We start from the raw sequence: 21,969 nt of genomic DNA, 5'->3' as shown, positions 1-21,969 counted from the left end.
AAAAAAAAGTGTCAGAGTGGAGAAGAGCTCTTTCATACACTGCCAGTGCCCCCTGGACGAAATTCCACTATTCGCTGCCAGGAGTGCTGCTGCTGAATGAAACAGCAACTTTTCCATACATTACCGACACTTCTGCAAAAGCTGTGTGCACCATACATCAACACTATTGCGTACCAAGTAACAGTTGAAGAACCTCAAAGACAAGCGGATGGAATAAGCATACCGTATTTACTCGCAAAATCCTCGCACTCCTTTTGGCGAAAAACGGGTGCAAAGTTGGGGGTGCAAGAATTACACGGGGAACTTTCCACGAAAACGTACAGAGCGGAAAAAAACAACAAAAAAACGAAGTAGCCGCAAATCGCGATTCTCAAACCAGCAACTAACAGCATGCTTTGGAAAGTACAAATTAGAACTTACCTCAACAATAAAAGCAGAGGTTCAACACAAGGCAAGATTTATTTGAGACACAAAAAGTGCAAGTAAATAGTCGAGAATCAGAATACCATACGCAAAGCTTGTGAGCGTTGCGGGCGTGACGGTCGCTCAACAGGAGCCCTCAAAAGGTAAGCAAAGGACGTCAGTATTGGGCTGATGGCTAGTTAACAGAATCGTCCGCAGTTTCCTTCTGAAGAAATAAAGTCTACCATCAATCCCAGCTATGGCCCACGGCAAGCCCAACGCGTCTTGGTGGCTTTCAGCTGCCGTCACCAGTAGCTAACACAAAACTCGTAGACTCCGAAGGGCCTACGGCGGCCCTGTTGCCGTCGTTTAGTGCGTGATCTATCAATTGCAACTTGATAGCAGCCGTGTAGCTTCAGTATCACCCCATAACGTGACAAGATTACAAACACAACATACAAAACATGCCGCAACTCGCACTGGCCACTTGGGCTTGGCTTGGATTAGATTGAATCTGCGCGCAATAGTACGCTCGATGCTTAAGAGATGCCGCCAGAAGGCACACACTATCATCATCAGTGGCTAAAACGAGCAGATGACATTATTGCGGGAGTTTACGGGGTGCGATAAAAAAAGAAATCGATACGGGGTGCGATAAAAAAAGAAATCGTATTTTTCTTGGGCGATGTGGGGGGTGCGAGAAGTATGCGAGTAAATACGGTAATCAAATTGGCAGTCTCAATTAATGAAACAAAAATAATGAGAAATAGAGCACTGCACTTACCGCATCCTCCTTTTGGACTCCCGATTCAAGATTAAGTTCTGACGCCTGCTTCTTGACCATACCAGTCTTGGAGACCATGATCTCACAGTGCCGGCAAAACCGCTGCTTCCCGTCCACCAAGTACTCCGCTTCCTCCACTGACGTCACATGCTTGTGATCTGCATCAAGATTAAGACAGCACACAGCAACAGTCGGGCAGTTGAGCTTTGCACAGCTGAAGAGCAAGAAGAAAACTACACGAGCTATGTCTTGATTTCAAGACAATATCATAGTGCTGATAAGTTCTGTGTGTCATTTAGCAGTAGCAACAAAGAATAAGCCATGACTTTAGAAGCTTTGGAGGTGGACAGATGCACTCTGGACAGATGCACCGACTCCATGATACAAAAAAAAAATGAGGGGACCTTAAAGCTTCACCATTAGGAGTAGAATGCGATAGCAATATCCTGTTCCTAGGGCGTACTTCAAACACTTGGTGCACGGAACCTTATCGAACTTTCTATGCACCCACTACAAGCCTTAAAAGGGAATAGGCACAGTAGCGTGCTTGCATTTCGTAGTGACTGACCAGTTTTAAACCACGAAGCAATTATGATAAACACACATTTTGATGCCCACTGGCAATGGACGCTTGTACCACACAATATTACTGCAATATGTCACGTTGCATTGTGTCCTGTTCCATTGTGTTTGTAAAGCATGGAGAAAACTGTGAATATTGCTACCTTAATCCACACTACGCCTGCTGTTCAGGGCAAATTAGATTATAAGCCAGAGTTCCAATCACTGCCAAGCATCATCTCTCAGAAAGTTCATGCATTCTCTCACATTTGGGCACGCAGCTAACTTCAAACAGGCAGCAGACAAGGCGACCGTCTATAAGCTCACGATTAAAATAATAATAATAAAAAAAATGGATGCAAGAAAGGATCAAACTCACTGTGCTTGTAGAGCCCCAGCTTCTGACTGGGCGGGGTGGTGGTGCGCTCTATGATGTCATAGGACGACGGTGGCTCCACCTGTAGCAGCTTGGCGAGCGAGCAGAGCAGCCCCTGGATGTCGCCGGCTGCTTCCGAAGTGAGTGTCAGTGTCACTGACACGTTGCCGGACTCACGCAAAGGGACAGGAGGGGGCCCGCCGCCAAATGCCCCGGGCAACCCTCGGCTGCGACAGAGACCCAGCTTGTCGCCCGGGAAGGTGTTCTCCTTGTCCTGGAATGCCAAAAGCATGAGAAAAGATGTTAAATTAATTTACAGGTGTAGAAGCTTTGGCTAGTTGGCCTGGGTTCATTATAATGAATTTCACAGCACGAGAACATAGGAAAAAAAAATGCGACAGGGTAGAAAAGAGAGGCGACCTCCCACTGATGTTTATTTTGCAGAATGGCAGGATATATACACGCAGATAACAATAAGTGCAAGCTCAATAAAAATACATCAACAGTCAAATCACACATATTTACACGTTTGTCCTACAGCTCGACCAGGTAATCACACTCATACAGTGACAGTGCCAGAGGTAGAGTGCCTACGCAGCTGTCAGATAATATGTTTATCTGTTCTGCTTCTATATTCTCACAGGTTAGCTAGAACCTATGCCCTGCCGCTATCGCACACTGACTGTGTCGATAGTGGCAAATTAGATTGCGCTGGGGAACACGACACGCTGAGACTGCGAAGCAGTCTATAGAAAGCACGAATCACTGATTTCATCATCCTGTGTAAAACAGAACTGTCATTTGTCCCTCTGGAGTACGAAGCAAGCGATAAAATTCCTAATGACATCTGACAACCAAGGCTTGCTAATCGATCAGTAATGAGTTTTGATCCCACATAGGAATGTTAGAACAATCCTCTTGATAAACTTCTGTTAACGCTACTTCACAAAAACAATAAAATATCAAATTTAAAGTAATTTCAGCTTGTAAAAAGATCTGCTGTATGTGCTGTCATTCATGCTAATAAAAAGTGCAAGGGAAAAATTGAAAATAGCATTTGCAGTAAAGTATGAAGTGTAAATAAATGGTGTTTCTAAACGAAGTGAAAAGCAGTTTCACTAACAGCAACAGGTTAGCATGGAAGAAGTCTTCGCAGGGTACCATGTTATTTTCTTTGCATAAAGAAGCTACACGAAAACAAACCACAACTTTGGAAACTGAGCAGAAAACCTTGCAATAACTTAAGCATTACTTTTACTTTAAATTTTATGGTCATTAGCAAAAAAAAGTGTATGGTATGCACTTCCCTGTTTGCACGAACACCAATTGAACATGGTCTATATAATATTCCGAAGTACATTGGTCAATTATTCTCACAGCCACAAATTAACAATGAAGAAGACTACGATGCACACACCTTCTCGTCCAACAGGATCTTCAAGGGAGCAGGAGGTAGTTGCGGAGGAGGTACGGCTAGTGAAGGAAATGGAGAGACAGAAGTTAGCCAAACACAGTGGGCTCAATAAAGAACCTTAGAAAATAAAGCTGTGTTCCTAGTATTGCATGCATACAGCATCCAAAATCCTCTCTACATTGCTCTTGGCCTTCTAAACATGTAACCACAACAAAATAGTAAGTTGGTGTTAGTTCTTATTGCTTCTTTAAAAGTGCAAGAAAATATTAAAAAAAAAGAAAGTTCAAGATAAATTTACCGGTGAAAAAAAAAATGAAGTGCGCAGCGCTAAGCTCGCAGCTGATTCAAACATAAACCAACTCGCCCAAGGAGCAGTTATAGCAAACAAAAAGTAGAATATTGGCCTCCCATACTGCATAGACTTGCTCTCTTAATTATACGACTGAATCTACATTTTATCTTAAGTACTAGTCATCAAAATTATGCTTCAGGGCGTCTTGGCAAGGAGTGCAAGCACAGTAGAAACTTCAATTATTTTGGGTGAAACACATGAATATCCATGATTCTACATCACATTAATTTCTTGGGTGCAAGTTCAATATTACAGATAAGGCACTACGAACTGCACGATCGTGACGTGTGACACTGGCGAGCGCCCACCTTTTACAGGAATGGGCGCGACAATGGGCACCGTGGGCGAAGGAAGGGATCTGGCAGAGTCGTTGCTGTCCTCGTCGACGAGTTGCAAGCTGCGGAACCGGAAGGGAGCCTCGAACATGGCACACTCTGGAGACGAGGCGCCCACGATTGTGTCGGGACTGTCTGCCTCACTGCAAGCACAAAAAGAAGACACCTCACTAAGGCGCCAGCGAGGACTCGGCGAAAGTACAGCACAAGAGGCAATAGAGGTCCTTTGAAGATCTTGTCACTGCACTATGGCGACAATGCTTTGAACTGAAAGCGTACCAGTAGGCACTGTGATTAATGCATAGGCTGTGAACATGGTGAACTTGTTTTGCATGCTGGTTTAGTTAGATATGACACCACCTGAATTTCACTCAGCATGTATAAGAGCTTGGATAACAAAAAGATGTTACTGACTTGGTAAAAGAGCGGTTCTCATTCTATGCGCAAACAATCAAGCAAACACTTTTTGATAGTGCTTCTTTAAACAATCAAGGTAAATTGCAACCTACCGGCACCTATTGGAGTCCGCGCCACCGGAAGTTACTGAAAGACAAAAAAGGAATAAAAGAGTAGATTTGGGGCGAACGTTCAGTTGGGTTGGGTGAATCGGTTAGGGACCCAAAACAGTACCTCTGGTATGCATGGAGAACTCCTGGTTGTAGAAGCCCCTGAGCGGGGTCGGGGAGGGGGTGGCGGTAGAGGAAGGAGCCGCAGGAGGAGGGGGCCGGTCACCAAAGGGGAAGACAGAGTACGGGTCCGGCTGGCCCGGCAGAAATGCTCGGCCGTAGCTGCCCTTCAACGCAGGCTCTGCACACAAGTGCACACACACACATACAACTTTTGCAAACAACAAACTAAACGTCCTGTGCAAAAGCATGCCATCAAACCACGTCCACATAATGCCTCTGTGAAGTGCCGCAAATAATTGCAAACCACCGAAGTTTGCACCATACAAGGCATAACAGCCTTTTATGCTCTTTCCTTACATGTGGCATTGCATTCCGCTGTGTCAATAATAATGTTGCATTCCTATAGTGCAACTGAGCCTGAGCATGAAGGAAAGAGGCAAAAGTGTTAAGGGAACTACAGGCAAGAGGATTCCCTTCTTTGCTTTTGCCTCTTTTCTTCTGCTCAAACTGTGCTGCGCTATATCAATGCAACATCATAATGCACAAACTAGACCAATCAGCAGTACTTGTCAACACACTCAAACCTCGTTATAACAAAGTTGAAGGGGAGCCACAATTATTTCGTTATATCCATTATTTTGTTATATAGAATATAACAGTTTGTGGCAATGTATGCTCAGATGGGCGCACACCTATAAGCATGCAAAGAAGAAAACGCCTTGCGGCCTGATGTACCGCTACGCGACCACGGAAAATAAACTCAGTCGAATCTCATTAATTCGAACTTTCGGGTAATTCATACTCTCGCTGATGTCCCGTCAAAGCTATGTGTATTCCAGTGGGCAAAAACACCCTGTCATTCGAACGCGCAAGCACTTGCGACGGTTAATTCGAACATAGTGCGCTCCGAAAACGCTCTTAGCACCATGCCCAATTCCACAGCTGCACCTCTCAACGCTGCACGTGATGGAGGAAAAGAAGAAAAGGAAAGAAAAGACTGTGGCTGATTGTTTGCTCTCTCTCAAATGCCGATCTGCAACGCGCCTGTTCCACGCTTCTCCCTCTTCTGTCTCTGCACATAGAGACCCTTCTTAGAGACCCACATAGACATAGGAAAAAAAAAAAAAAAGCTGTCACAGAGAGTCCTCCTTTCTCGGTGCAGAGTAAGCAGTCATGGTAGCAGCGGAGACGCAGTCATTGCTGTCATGAGAGGGAAATCGCTTTGCACCGTGGCGCCGCTTCTCGGTCATGTAACATGTGAGCGCTTCCTCAATACTCTCTGCTGGCTGTGTGAGGAGGACGGCTCTCTCGGCCGCGCGTGGCGTGGCTGTAGGTCGGCGCGGGAGTTTTGAAAGAGCCACACCGAACGAGCGTCAAACTCCGCAGAAAACGCTATGCTTAACACACTATGGTCGAGTTTTTTTTTTTTTTTTTGATAGACTACTTTAGTTCGTTGTATCCATTTACCGGTCAAATTTAGTTCGTTACAACGAGGTTTAAAATGCATGGTTCTCAATAGATTATCCAAGGAAAATTTTATTTACTTCGTTATATCTATTATTTTATTATATCCTGTTGTGTTATAATCAGGTTTGAGTGTAATAATAGGCAACAAATAGTCCGTTATTCCGCATACTGTGTTGTCCCTTATAGATGCGCCCAAGCACTTGTCCACATCCATAAAGCTTCTGCCCAACAAAACAGCACTAATGACCTCAGTGTGGTATGCTGAACATGCAAAGAACTATGCCAGCCATCTAAAACAATTCTGAAAATTGCAGACACTAAACCAGCAACAAAAAAATCCTGAGACGCTCACCACGAAGGTTGAGGTCCCCTCGCCCAAAGACGGCACCGATGTTGAAGTTGGGCCGAATGTGTGGCTCGATAATGCGCACGGGCGGCAGGGCTCGGAGCCGTTGCATCAGGGCCTCCAGGTACACCTCGTAGTCCTCATCGGCACGCGAGCCCTTGCGTGGCCGCTTGGCCCTGGCGGCCCCACCTCCTCCGTGAGAGGGTGGGCGGGGCCCGTCGGGGCCTGCCCCCGCAGCCTCCGAACCGGAGGGGGCCAACGGGGGTGGCCGCGGCTTCTTGGGCCGCTTGCGCTGCTGCTGGCGCCGCAAAGCTAGGTCCTCAGCTGACGGCGGAGGGGGCGTGGGTTCGCGCTCCAGCTGGGCCCGCCGGATATCTGCACAGTGGGTCTCAGTGTCAAGAGGCGCACTCTCATATTGGCATTACATGCTAACCCAACATGATACAGGTACAGTAGACCCTCGTCAAATGAAACCTGAAGGGAGCATTTACTGAGAGATTAACATGGGTGCAGAATACAAGCCAGAAACAATCAAATCAGAGGCAGTTGTTCCATTCGAGGAGAGACACTGGTAAGATTTATTTTTTCTTCTTTAGTTTTCAGTATTTTTAACTGTAATTTCATTACTATATGTATTTCCTACAGCTGAAAACAATCATGCAATTAGTTTCTTGCTATATTAGATTTTTAAATATTGACTGTAAGATAAACTTACATTCTGCCCAGTCTTTTGACATCTTTTTCATAAAATATTGTTACAAATTTGATATGGCAGCATTCTATTCTATGAAGGCCAGGGAGTGCAACAAAACCATACTTTTGTTTTTAGCTTGTGGTCCTTTAAGTTTGTGGTCCCTAGGAATTCCAAGAAATCGGACATTGACTATATTTATTTGTTGGAAGCTCGAATAGTTGTAATAGTAAAATTCTGGGGCTAAACAAATAGCAAGTACTATTAGAAAAATATTTGAAAATATTAATGTTCACAAACCCCCTAGTAGTCGGTATGAAGAGTACAAATTGTGTGGACGAGCTCAGCTAGTCTTGCCTAGGAAAAGGGTTAGCAATGTAGTCAAGGGAATGATAGAAAATCATTTGGCACAGTGTTATAGCAATTACAAATCTTGTCACAGGCCACCTCTGTTCTCTAAACATGACAATAAAAACAGCCATAGCTAAAACGAAAAAGAAATGAACATGGGCTGGGCACGTTGCATGTAGGTAGGATAACAACTGGTCATTATGGGTAACTGACTGGATTCCAAGAGAAGGCAAACATGAGAGAGGGAGACAGAAAATTAGGTGGGCAGATGAGATTAAGAAGTTTGCAAGTATAACGTGGCAGCAGACGGCACAGGACCTAGTTGATTGGCGGATCATGGGAAAGGCCTTTGCCCTGCAGTGGGCAGAGTAAAGCTGATGATGATTATGAAGTCGTTCACATACACTTGAATAAGTGACATTTTGATCCGTTGCCAATTCAACAGATCGAAACATCAACATCATTTGCTGGTCAATGACAAGGTTTGTAATTGTTACACCGAGAAGTACAACACGCCTTCGCTTGCCCGGGTGTGAGAACAAGTCCAGACAATAATGAGGTCAGGTCTGCTTCACGTACCCAAATATGAAAGCTTGCGAACTTTAGTTTCCTCTGGTTTGTCACCACCTTCTGAAGGAGCCGTTGACGTCGTTCCACCTGGGGCTTGACTGGTGGTCACCGACACGGCTGGTTGCGACGGCTGCGTTTCTGACGCCGATGCTGTCGTGGCCGGCGTCACGTCGGCATTCTCCGCCATCTCAGCCAGAGCCGGTGTAGTGACTTGATCGGATGACGCGGAGCACTGCTCATTCGGTGGACTCGAAGGACGCGACATCACTGGCTGTTTCACAGCTTGCGTCATGGCCTCGGAAGGGCCATTCTCAGATTTGATGCATCCCGGCTGGCTACTGGGAGTGACCTTATAAGTGCAAGGAGATAAGAAGACACACACGTACATTACATGTACAGTAACTATGTGAGCCAATAGTATGACTATGCTCAAAAAACGAACCACTTCAGAAGCCAATTTTTTCTTCCTCAATTAATTTTTCTCACTTAAATAATAATCTTTTATGCATTTTAGCTTCAGCAGCAGGATTCCAATAAAGCAACATAATCTAGCTATATTTGTGAGTGTGTTTACAGGTCTTTTTCAACGGCTTTGGTAAAATAAAGTGTGAAATCCTGCCAGGTGACAATAAGTAAACAAACAACTGAATGAAGAAGTTACGCAATGTTAGGTACACCCAAACTTCAATGCCCCAAAATAAATTTATGGCACGGGAATGAACAGGTGTTTTTTTTCCTAGCACTATTTTTCAGCAGCTTACAAGCAGCACTGACACCTGTACAAGCTGCTTTAAAGGAGGTCTGCAAGACTTTTTGAGCATGGTCAAAAAACGCTGCTGATTAGTAGCAGAGGCTCTCGCGAATACGCGAGCCAAATGTTATAGCGCAGCACGCGACCTAGAATTCACAACAAATTATCAAAGTAAGCTGAAAATTGCTTTCTCTTCCCTCAACAAATGACAGAAAATGCTAAAAAATCACACGTAAATTACCCATCTATCAGCCATTAGCTGATTTGAACATGGTGCACTCGGTTGTTACAGAGATCGCCGCGAAGAGCCATCACTTGTTTAGGCAGTGCTGGTGAGATGAGAAGATGAGGAAGAGCTGGTGAGATGAGGAAGTTAAGAGAGGCATGGTAAGACGCCAGGAAGCCTCCATGGAACACAGATATGCTCAACAGAGCGGTGAACTGGAAGATGATGTCAAAAGAAAATCAGATAACTTTTAAAGATGACAGTCTTTCTGGGAGCCTTCAACGCAAAAACTTTTGTCTGTCTGTCCATTTTTCTGTTTGTCCACTCTTAACGGCACCAGGTACTTGAAACGGCCGACCCCATCCGCAGCGCCCACCAATAATGCTCAAGATGCAGCATTCATACTTATGCAACTGTCAATTAATAAACAATTATTAGGAAAGTCTGCGGCACCATAACAACACGTATATATTCTGCACGTGCATCTTTTACAGGAAAATGCATACATAAGTAATTTTAAGGACCGTAGCGCTTATCACGCTGTGCTGACCATGCAACGCTTGAACGAAAAGGAGAGTGTTTCCAACGCCTTGCTAAGACGCGTTGGTGGTGGCACCTACCCATCACCTTGCGTTCCTCACTTTATCACCTCTGAGACGAGAGTGCACACCCATCTCAAAGCTACGCGCTTCATTTTCTGAGAAGACTGGCAGGTGGCACTCATGTCTCACGCGTGACGTGATTTGATGCGCTCTTTCGCCTCCACTGCACGCTCGAGGCACTCTACGCAGTGCCTCCTAAATACCTTCACCGATTTTCTTTCGCAGAACACCAAATTAATTGTTCACTCTCTCCCCACGCAAGACTATCATCTTTCGACAACATTTGCAGATTACATGGAGATACTGGGCCAATTTTTTGAGCTGCAGAGGGGAAGCGTCCCATCTAATTAATGAAAAGATTAGAAGAAAGGGGGCTCGATGAATGGTTGAAGTAAACAAAAAGGATAGAAAGACAGCTGCAAAGTTTTGGAACCATCTCAATTCTCTGAGTAATAAGACAAGCATGGAACAGAGGTTAATAACTACAGTTTAAGGGGTTGAACTAGAAGGGGATGAGGCAATAGAATATATAAAAACAATGATGACAGAAAAATTTAAACACCAAGAAAGGGCTGCATGCACCATAACAGATGAGGATGGACCAATTAGCTCAGTGGCTCCACTAGGACAACGAGAGTGGGAAAGGGCAGAGAAAAGGGTTTCTAATAGCACATCAACAGGCCCTGACGGCATCCCAATCATGCTAATAAAGAAACTAGGACCAAACTCTAAACAAACATTAAGAGAGGCAGCGAGCAAAGCAATAATACATGGTGAAGCTCCCAATGTGTGGAAACTAAGCAGGATGATCATGATCTATAAAGGAAAGGGGACAAAGCCGATATAAACAACTACCGTCCTATAAAAGTGACATCAGTAGTTTACAGTCTGGTGATTCAGATAGTAAAGGAAAGACTACAGACAAGAGTGAAGAATAAGGGGGTGCTGGAACTACAAAATGGTTTCCGTAAACGAAAGATCTTTGAGGACAATCAGTTTACATTGATGCAGTGTATTGAAACAGCGGAAAAAGAACACAGGCCCCTGTGGCTGACATTTATAGATATCAAGGGAGCTTACGACAGTGTGATTCAAGAAGACTTGTGGGGAATACTGGTCACATTAGATGTGGAAGATGGAATAACTAATCTTCTAAAGGATATCTATAAAAGTAACAAGGCAGTTATCAAATGGGAAGAAGAGATATCTGAACCTATAAAGATACAATGCAGCCTTCAACAAGGATGTTCCTCGTTACCTTTGTTATTTATGCTGAATCTCCAGGGACTAGAAGCCAATTTAGAGAGGAGTCGACTCGGCTTCAACCTTTTTTGCCAGGCAAGGAAAACACATTGAATAGTTATTACCAATATTGATGTATGCAGATGATATAGTATTAATAGCCGACAACAAGGAAGATCTGCAGGGATTGATAGACATCTGTCGTAATGAAGAAGATAGGTTAAATATGAAGTTCAACATTGAAAAATCAGCAATCATGATTCTTTATGATAACGAAGGCACTGAGCATAAAATACACGAAGTCACACTAAAGATAGCGGATAAATGCAAATATCGGGGCATATGGATAAATAACAGGGCTGAGTATCTAAGAGAGCACGAAAGATACGTAATGACTATGGGCACCAGGAATGCAGCTGTAATAAAAAATAGGGCACTGTGGAACTACAATTGGTATGGCATAGTGAGAGGGATTCGGAAAGGTGTCATGGTCCCTGGTTTGATGTTCGGCAATGCAGTCTTGTGCATGAAATCAGAGGTTCAAGCAAGATTGGGAATGAAATGTGGCATAGGTAGACTTGCTTTGGGAGCATAAGAAAATACCCCAAATCAGTGGGTACAGGGTGACATGGGATGGATATAATTTGAGTGCAGGGAAGCTAGCAGCAAGATAGAATTTGAGGAGCTATTGAGAAAAATGGGAGAGGAGCGTTGGGGCTAGAAAAGTTTTCAGCTACTTGTACATGAAGAATGTTGATACCAAATGGAGGAAGCAAATTTGAAAACCATCAAGCAGGTATTTAGACAACAGCAGAATACTGAGCAAAAAAAAAAAACATAGGTTAAGAAGAAGGTGAAGGAAACAGAGAAGGACAGGTGAAAGATTGGAATGCTTACAAAATCATCACTGGAGACCTACCAAACTTTCAAGCAGGAAATTGCAAAAGAAAAGATCTACGATAATTCTTGGAGTAGTTCTCTGCTGTTCGAGGCAAGAACAGGAGTATTGCGGACCAAGACGTACAGAGCCAAATACGAAGGCACAGACACGGTTTGTAGTGCATGTGGAGAGGAGGAGGAAATGGCAAAATATTTGATGATGTTCTGTAAAAGGCTCCACCCTATAGACAAGGCACGCCTATCTCGCACCCAGGCGCCTTCGGTGGCATACCCTCCCTTCCAGAGACGTCATAATTTGTTTGCAACTGCCAAGGCGCACCTCGCTAGCATGGCAAGCAGTGGCTCTGGGAGTTTAAAACGCGAAAAAGCGCCTGTTCAAGCTGCGCCAGCTTATAAAATGTCATCTGGGTACCACTGAGCTGTCATCTGATGCGACAACAACCGGCGCAAGAGGAAGAGATTGCTGAGCAATGCCTGTGAAGTTCACAGCTCATCGCGGGAATCGTGCCGTGCAGTGTTTTGCGTTGCACAGATTTCCGTCCACAACGAAAAATGCCACGCTCAGCCGCCTATTTACCATAGCATTTCTATTGCGACAAGGGGGTGGCACTGGAGGAGGCGTTTGCTGAGAAGCGTCGTGGTACATAGTAGATGGCAGGGTACGTGATCGTAGCTCCAAAGGCATAGACGGGGATCGCAGCACTCTCCACCAAATTGTTAAGGCGTTTATAAGCCGGCAAGCCAGCGAGAATATACAATGGCGACAGTCACAGCCAAGCACGGGCTCTCAGCGCGAGCGGCGTCCTTGTTGGGTAGCCCCACTAGGAGGTACTCAAGAGTTCGACCCATTTCAGAGTTCAGAGGCTTCCCTACACTATATATTATTCTGGCTAGCACTTTTGAAGCGCGTGTGCGTTCCAAGTGCTCGGCAGGACTGGCATTATATACATGCGGTGCAACAGCGTAATTTGGAACCAGATTCTAGCGCTACGTTGACGCTAGCTTACAGCACAAATTCTGCCGTGCTACAGCCAAGGCACGCTGCAGTTCCACTGAGTCGAAAGCAACACTTACCGCTGTTCGTGTTTCTTTCAATCGCAATAGTATGTACCTGATGAAGCTTCTTCCGTAGTCTGCAATGCACGTGCTGCAGACATTCTAGACTGTCAAGGAAGGTCTCCTCGACGTTTCACATGAAATCAGCATAAACTTACAGTGCAGGAACAGTGCGAAACGTGCTTACAGCCAGACTTGAATTGTGAATCTTCGCGTTTGATTTGCAGGGCGTCTGCTCGCCTGGCAGTAGAGAGTGTTGCTTTGCCGCACGTGCAACAGATGGCGCCATGCGCTTATCAATATGGCAGCAAGCACTGAGCTCGCCGTGCTCTGGTGTATAGTCCAAGATAATGGCGCCAAATTCTTCATAGCATAGGGGTTTAGGGACAGTGAAGGCAAAATAGAATTTAAACGGGTAGAAATAACCAAGAGGAGGCTAACTAATTGGTGGCTACAATCAAGGCACAAGTGAAATTCAATCTTTAAACACATAGTGATAGTACTTGACCTTATGGGTAGGTGGCGTGTATCACCGCCTGATCTAAGGGGCACAGCCGAATACATTCATCCATGGACGCGCGATCACACTGAAAAAGCCGTGTATTCTAAAAAAAAAAGATTAAAAAAAGCGCCCAAGGTCACGAGCTGTGTGTGACATCTTTTTTTTTTTTTCCCCTATTATCCATTCCTGCTTAGCTTCCAGTGCTTTCATCGGGACGAGAAAAGAGAGAAGGCGATTTGCAGCGTGTGACAAATCTTTGTAAATCCGCTCGTACTAGACGGAATCTTAAAATTTTTGTGGCGTTGAATTTGCAAGCTAATATGCTTTCCCGATGAATTGATTCCATAGTTACCCAAAAACGTGTTGAGCACATAATGAATTTACCGAACAGCCAGTGCAGTAAAGACTTGGTATGCCTTGCTGCTCTGCTAAGCTTACCACAGCCCCTTGTTTATCAGAACTGTTCATCAGAAAACAGACAGATTATAGCATTCAAGAGATGGGTAAATAGAAGTACTTGGCACCTGTGCATTAGCAGGAGAGAGGTAAAAGAACACTGCTTTCACCCAAGCTACACCAGCACTCTCCCGGTACCACAAACACTATTCAAGATGAGTTTCGGAAAGAGGGGGAGGAGGGAAAGCCCCCTATGCCTCCCCTTTTCCCTCCTCTGAAGACATGATCCTGCTTACACTCGCACGCACGTGTCAAATCTTGCATTGTCCTCTGTTATGCAATTCTGCCGCACTGTGACAAATAGATTAAATGTTGCCAACAAAAATCCTTAATGGACATGGTGTTTAGCAAGGCTTTGAGAAGGTGGAAGAATCAAGAGTGGTGTTTTCTATAGAAATCAAAAGGAATTATTTTGCATGACGCTCAAAGCACTGAACCGGCGCCTTAACTAAAAGTTCAAGCGAAACGTTTATCAAATCGCAGCGGTAGATTTTCGCGAAAATCTGCAACGTCTAATCTGTGCAGTATCAAAACGATTACGCTGAAAACGCGCGTTTCAAGTGCCCCCCTCCCCCCCCCCCCCCCCAAAAAAAAACACATCGTGGTCGATGAAAAAGCTCGAAATCACACAAAGACGTCAACCTTCACGACGCCGTATCTTGCACGACCTCCTCCCACAAGTTTATAGAGGAGGTCGTGTTATCTCGTCTCTATCCCGCCATCTTGGCGTCGCTTCAAAGTTTCGACTCTTCACCCCTTCCCTTCTCGCTTACGATGACCGTTAAAAAAAGAAAACTCAAACACCAAGAAATCCAGGGCTGTTTTACTAACCCAGCGAGTAATTTTACAGCCCGTGGGCCCATATAAGATAAACGTAGAAAACTTCTCCGTTCGTGCATTAATTTTTTTTTTTTACTATGGTCGGCGCGGTGCCTAGCGTTTACCAGCAAAACCAACATGGCGATGTGCGCGGAACTCCTACAGGCGCAGCGGGCGACACGGCTGGGGGGCAGCTGTTGCCACGGCGATGGCCGCTGTGTTAATCGGCGACGTGCTCGTTGGATAATCCTTTTCGCGACACCGCCTGCGCTGCTTCTGTGTTGCTCACGCCGAGAGCACGCAAGTCGGCGCCGTTCCTAAGCCTCGTTAGCTTCGTACTAAGCAAAACGAGTGTCCTTATCACATGGATCCGGCGAGCCGGTGATCAGATAGCGGTGCACCGACTGAGTTGTTGGAACGTCGTTTCATCGTCCCTAGCCAGATCGGCAATAAAGCGACAGTGGAGCGAACTACAGCAGTTTATAATCACGACGCTCACTACTTATCAGGTGACGAGTGATTGCCGGCTTACCACTTCAGAGAGCCGACACGATCCTCCGACGCTTGCTCTGGCACCGCTATAATGGCTAGAGCGTTCGCGTTTCACTTCGTTAAGTTTTGAAAGTGAGAAATTATCGGCAGTATTCACCTGTCCGTAGACGCTAGTGCCGACAAGGAGCAGGGGCAGCAGACGACGCCGCGCTTTCACGTGGCCTTGCAAACACCTGCCATGCAGGCAGAGGGGTATTTGTTTGCTTATTTCGAGCGCACAGTGGTCAAGAGTGTCAGTAGGGTCTTTAGACGCAAATGTGATTATCGCAGTACGGTAACGCTCCTCCTTTCTGGTGACAGTTCGTCCCCCGGACGACAGGTGTCTCCGTCAACAATGCGTAGGCTGACGGGCCACGTCGAGGCGTCACACCACCACAGTACTTTTTGAAAAAGCTTTTGTGTTGTTGGTGTGCCTTCACTGGTAACCACCGGAGCGAAGGGCGGGCGGGGGGGGGGGGGGCAGTTTTGAGTATTTTCTGCCGGCCGAAGCAAGAACCTCAGACGCGAAGCCCACGCAAAATGCACAGCTGTGGCTTTCCACAGGAAGGTCCCGACGCTGGTCCGGGCTCGGCCGCACCGCTTTTTACGGCGGCGAGCCTCACCCAGTCCCGGTGCAGTGCCGTTCCTGCTTCTGGACACGGAGCCCGACCGGCTCAGCCCTCAGAGCCAATCCTTTTCCCAAGGTTACGGATACGTTTTGCCGATTTCCCTTACCTACATTGGTCTCTCGACTAGAGGCTGTTCACCTTGGAGACCTGCTGCGGACGTGGGTACGGTCTGGCACGCAAATCACACTCTCTCACTCGGATTTTCAAGAGCCGACAGGAGCGCACCGGCAGCGTAAGAGCCGCACTGCTCTACGGAGCCACCGTCCCTATCTCGGGGTGAACCCATTCGAGGGACTCGATCTCCTTACAGAGAAAACTCTTCCCGGGGCTCCCATCGGCGTCTCCGAGCTGGTCTGCATTGCCGCACTGGGCCCCGAAGGGCCGATCTCCGTAGCCGGGTTCGGAACTGTTAACCCCGATTCCCTTTTGGTTCTACCATGTGAAATGTTCTCTTCACAGGCTGGTTGGTTGGCTGGTTCCTCAACACCTTGGCGCAGCCCACCCAGGGGGATAGGCCACGCAAGCCAAACTTCTTTCCCTTCTTCGACGGCACTAACTGCGTAGTTCAAAGAATCACAATCTAAAAAATTTGCCCAACAAGGGGGAGGGTGGCGGTAGGCGCGCCGATTCACTTTGTGCTCTTCCCCTCCTTCACAAAAAAAACATTTCAAAAAAAAAAAAAAAACTGGCCGCGTATCTGCGTGCTTGGCTGCAAATGTCGATGATAGTCGTCTGCCGGCCGTATTACAGACAGACCAAAATTTCTGCGCTCAAGTATCCGAAGAACTTAAAAAAAAAAGGGGGACTCTCGAATAACACCGTAAGCGAAACATCGGCGCTGCGGTGGCTGATAAACAGCGCAGCTAGGGTTTTCAAACTAAGCAGAATATTGGCGATACGGAAGGGGAGCGAACATATTTGATCACCCGCAATTTTGCAACATTGAAAACAAGCGAACTCTTTTTCAACGTTCTTTTTAGAACATACGCACAAACCATCTATTTCCGTCAAAAGAATTCACGTGTGTGCCATTTTGGGACACACATGAACGGATTAATAGGGCGTTTTAGAATAACGCTTGCGAGCGTTGCGGGCGCCATAAGAGGCTTAAAATAGCGTTTGCCCTGCTGCAAGCCGCAACGCACGATCGCAGCGACACCGTAGCCTCGAAACCAGCGCTTGCGGGCCACCATCACCGCACGCAATTTCGGATTTTCTGCGTGTGGTCCGCGAACGCCGACTCGCGTTACGACGCATGCGCAGTGGCAGCGACCGCACCGAAAGGACTCGCGGTGCGCTATTCTAAAACTCTCTAATAACCATTAAGGGACACCGGCTGCCCCGGAAGCGCGCGTCAAAGCGAAGAGGCAAACTGAAAAGTGAACAAGTTCGTTCCAGCAAAGTCATAAGCGAACATCGACTAACGATGAAATGTTTCGTGCTTTTTTTAGTACTTTATTGCCTTTAAAAGGGTACACGAAATTTTTCACTTATCCCTTTTTTATTGCGTCAAATGATAGGCCAAGCACCTCAGAGCGTAGAAAACGTACTGCCAAGCGCGAGTGCGCCCTGAAAAATTAACTACAGCATGCTTTTAAAAGCTAGTTTCTGTTCCTACTGCACCCTGACTATAGTTGACTATATGTATGGTCCCTAGCTTTATGCTATTTAAAGGTGAATGGTAGTGGGATCAGGGAGAGCACGCGGATGTGACATGTGACGTAGACGACGCGAGATGGCGCAACCAGCGCGTGGGCTGGACGGAACACGAAACGCAGAGCCTCAGCAATGCGGGGAAAGCTGTGTGAGCTTGGTGTTTCACCGAAAAAAGGAAGCGCGGAGTTATTTACCATGTTTTTGAAAACTTCCTCTGAGTTAAGACAAGCGCAGAGAAACCTCTACAGGCGGACGTTTTAAGCTAGCGTGAAAATAAAGCTGACCCAACAAGTGCAGAAAACGGGCGTAGGACGGTGCGGCCGATTGGTAAACTAAAGGCTCGCGAACACTGTAGAAGTAAAAATTTGAATGGTTGAATTGTCCACATCATTTGCCATTGACAATTGTCATACGTTAGGTTTCAATCGCATTCACAAGTACATGCGGCGCCGCATGTACTTACACATTCAGAACATAAGCCCTATATCAATTTCATTACGAGCGGTTTCGTTTACGTTTGTGACGTTAAACCCCACATATAAATCGTTTACGTTTGTACATATCCGCTGAGAGCTTGGGATTTAATTATTCCCAAGACGGTGCCGCTATGGCGCGGCTGTAGTAGTGACCCAAGATAGCGAGGTTTTATGACGTAGTAAAAAAATAAAACAATACTAGCAACAAAAACTTTATTGGCACAAAACACCACGGTGTTCTTAAAGTAAATGGCTGCAACGAGAAAGGCATTAGGAGCAACGGCTGATCTTCACATGCAATTTCTTTTTACTCCATTCATGCCACGATTTGTTGAGCCCTTTTACATAAAAATGCAGCATGGCCAGCACATAGAACTTGGTCAACTCTGTCGTTAGCGCACCTGAATGCTGGCTACAAGTTCTCATTCACCAGCAACATCACATCCACTGTGCTGTTCCTGCAGAGTTTCTCTTGGCTAAAAAACACAGTGAAGATGTCTTAACTGCCCTAAAAAGCTCCTGTGGGGGATACAACAAGCCTCCCTTGTCGCATATCCCAGTAACTCAGTGTTTCTGTTTTCCGTATGAGGGGCTTCCAAAAGAAGGGCCTTGCAGGGCATGCAGTCATAACGCTTCAGAAACTCAATTTCGAGCAACATAACCTGCCATATAATGTATTAGACTGTCATCGCTCTTCTGCTCTACAGGAATACTCTGAAACATGCTGATACTAGGAACCCTGGCTTCCTGAGAAGGAGAATCTTGCGCACTCGAAGAGAGCTATTGTTGTACTAGCTCCACTAAGGTAAACTTTCCCCAAGCGTACGGTCTTAGCAAGGTTATAAAATTACAGGCAATTAATGAAAATTAGGAACTGCGTGGGTCTAGGCTGATTGCTGGGTGGGTTCATCCGTCCGTGCGAGCGGCCGTCACAACAAGCGCGCGAAGCGCCAGCGGCAGCCACGACATCAGCCCACGCGACTACAGCACCGCCACCAGCATCCGGGTCTCGTCCACACTCGCCGCCTCACTTCAATGCGTAGGGCGCTCTGGCTGCTGATCCCACTACTTCTTTTTAGAACACTCTAGTAGCAAACAGTAAATCTAACGATGGATGGACGGATTGATATGGCTATACCCTTTGGATCGGACTGTGGCTAACGCCACCTAGCCGTAATACTTAGTGAACCAAAAACTAGATTTGTCTTTTTATTCCTTTAAGTAGTGAAGTTAAAGGGGCCCTGAAACACTTTTCTGAGTAACCATAGAATTAATTTACTGGAGTACTACTTCACAAATTGAACGCCGCAAAAAATTTAATAATCCGTTCAGTATGAGCGGAGTTACGAAGATTTGTCACACGCTGCAATGAAATTCTCTCTTCGCTCGTCCCGACGAAAGCGCTAGAAGCTGAGCAAAGAGAGATGGGAGGAGCAAAAAAAAAATGGTCACCCACGCCTCGTGACCTTGAGCATTTTTCTTCTTTTTTTTCTTCGAATACGCGGTTTTTTAAGTGCGATCGCGCGCGCACACGTGGACAAGTGATGGAGTCCAAGGAGGTTATACCTCCTTGATGGCGTCTCACGGCGACCTCTGTAACAACCGAGCGCGCCATGTTCAAATCAGCCAATGGCTGATAGATGGGCTTACTGGGCTTATTTTCCGTGATAATTTGTTGAGAGAAGAGAAAGCTATTTTAGCTGACTTTGATAATTTATTGTGAATTTCAGGCCGCTTGCTGCGCTACAATATTTGGCTCGCTTGTTATCGGGAGCCTCTAATACCAATCGGCAGCATTTTCTGACCATGCTAAAAAAGTGTTGCAGGGCCCCTTTAAAAATTGGTACTTTGCAGTGAAGAATTTAATTTTCACTTGTGCCTTAATTGTAGCCACGAATCAGATAACCTCTTTCTAGTTATTTCTACCAGCTTAAAGTTTATTTTGCCCTCCCTGTCCCTAAACCCCAGTGCGTTGAAAAATGAGTTCGGCAGTTTTCCGAGCAGCGCCACCAGACGGTAGTACAGTCGAACCCATTAAAAAGGAACTCGTAAATGCTGCGATGAATGGTTGTTATATCAGTAGTTCGTTGTATATGAACCCACCCATAAAAACGTACACTTAGTGGCCAAACTGTTTTTAGGGGCGAAGCTTCTTGTGGCATCACCCGTTCGTGTCCCACTATCCTTTGTAACCACCGGTGGCACATGCCCGAAAGAGCGACCGGTCCTTAGAATGTCCGCTGGATGGCGGTACTTGTATATGATGAATACATGATGAAAAGATGTGTGACGGGGTGCTTGGAGTGTTCACTAGATAGACAGACAGAGGGGCGGATGCACGGATGGACACACAGAGGGACGGCTGCATGAAGAGATGGACGGTCACACGGATGGACAGACACACGGGCGGAAGCAAGAACGAATGAACGGACGAACTGATAAACGCTTTGCCCCACCAATCATCATTCACTCCTTGCATATGCTGTGATTTTTTGTGGTAGTTCAGTGGTAGAGCACCGAACGCGTTATTCGAAGGTCGCAGGTTCGGTTCCTGCCCACGGCAAGTTATCTTTTCACCGACTTTCTTTTATCACAATTACATTACAATTCAGTCTAATAACTTCCCCTATACTTTTCTTGGCATTATTGTGTGTTAGATCTTATTATTATTGTGTCAAAACATGGAGAAACGAGCCCTTAAGTATACACTTCTTTCCCTTGTGTGTGTGTGTGTGTGTGTGTGTGTGTGTGTGTGTGTGTGTGTGTGTGTGTGTGTGTGTGCGTGCTTTTCAGTGGCGCTTTTCGATGGAGGCGAAAATGCTGTAGGCCCGTGTGCTCAGATTTGGGTGCAAGTTAAAGAAACCAAGGTTGTCGAAATTTCCGGATCATTGTACTAGGCATCTCTCATAATTATATGGTGGTTTGGGGACGTTAAATCCCACATATCAATCAACTCACGACCTTTTAGTCAACATGCGCGTACACCACCCACACCACGCTACGGAACCGTCTGAAATAAAATAGGCTTGTGTAGGCACCGATGAGTCGTTTCCCCACGGCGCGAACATTCCTGCAGTTACCCCAAAGAACGGGTGCTTCACTCCACAAGGAGGAAAGTGCCCCTCCTTGCGGTGCCGTGCGCAATCTTTTGTGCACATTTCGTCTTTTAGAGGAGCAAGGAGCCCTTCTTGTCGTAACTTCTAAGTTACTCTAGGAAACTTTCTAGAGTGCATGTGCACGTGAACATATCTGTGAGGGCATCCTTGCCGAGAGAGCACGCTTAAGCAGCGCTGCGCGTGTGTGCCTCTTTTCTGTCAGAGTTGTATTTTGAGCTGTAAAAGTCCATTCGAGTTGATTGAAAACTAACTAGCTCGGCTCCTAATTAGGCCTTCATTATGCAAAAAACCATGGTCTTTCACCTTCTCCCTTGTTCGGTGGGTCAAGCTGCGGAGTAAGCTATAAGCTGAGCTTCCCTCTGTACTCGAGTCTACTGCTTCATTCGTCCGCACTTTGAAAACTGCTGCCATTGCTCCTAATTACCGTAAGTAAGGCTGATCAGATTTATCAGAGACTGCAACGCAATGATTTTTGTGGCGCTTTCTAGTACGACAGAGCTAAAGCCTTTAAAAACATTCGTCACAATCATCGGCTCACAGTAGCTTCAATAAAGTGGCCATGCAGTTATTCATTTTTGATGAAAGAACAATTTTGCTGAAGCAGCAAATGCTCTGACTGGTCCATGAAACAATTACTCGTTCCAGTCCATAACAAAGCAAGTGCAATACGCTTACGCAGCTTGTACTGTAGCGCGCTTTGCAACGTTACAGTACAAGGCGCGAAAGAGT

At 46.0% G+C, this 21,969-nt stretch overlaps 1 protein-coding gene across 7 annotated transcripts in view; it reads right to left on the bottom strand.

Moving 5' to 3' along the window:
* Positions 1-21,969, bottom strand: part of LOC119172383 (uncharacterized) — a 296,020-nt gene that overhangs the window by 47,575 nt on the left and 226,476 nt on the right. For all 7 annotated transcript variants that reach the window (XM_075893680.1, XM_075893684.1, XM_037423449.2 and 4 more), the window contains 8 exons: positions 8,288-8,627; positions 6,673-7,041; positions 4,855-5,031; positions 4,734-4,767; positions 4,198-4,367; positions 3,541-3,596; positions 2,127-2,397; positions 1,187-1,344 (listed from right to left, as the gene is read on the bottom strand). In XM_075893680.1, the coding sequence (XP_075749795.1) occupies positions 1,187-1,344; positions 2,127-2,397; positions 3,541-3,596; positions 4,198-4,367; positions 4,734-4,767; positions 4,855-5,031; positions 6,673-7,041; positions 8,288-8,627 (1,575 nt within the window). The remainder of the gene's footprint in view (positions 1-1,186; positions 1,345-2,126; positions 2,398-3,540; positions 3,597-4,197; positions 4,368-4,733; positions 4,768-4,854; positions 5,032-6,672; positions 7,042-8,287; positions 8,628-21,969) is intronic.

This window comes from Rhipicephalus microplus, chromosome 4, assembly GCF_043290135.1.
Source record: "Rhipicephalus microplus isolate Deutch F79 chromosome 4, USDA_Rmic, whole genome shotgun sequence".
NCBI classification, from domain to species: Eukaryota; Metazoa; Arthropoda; class Arachnida; order Ixodida; family Ixodidae; genus Rhipicephalus; species Rhipicephalus microplus.
The sequence above is the reverse complement of the archived record's forward strand: the minus strand, read 5'-3'. Positions and strand labels throughout refer to the sequence as shown.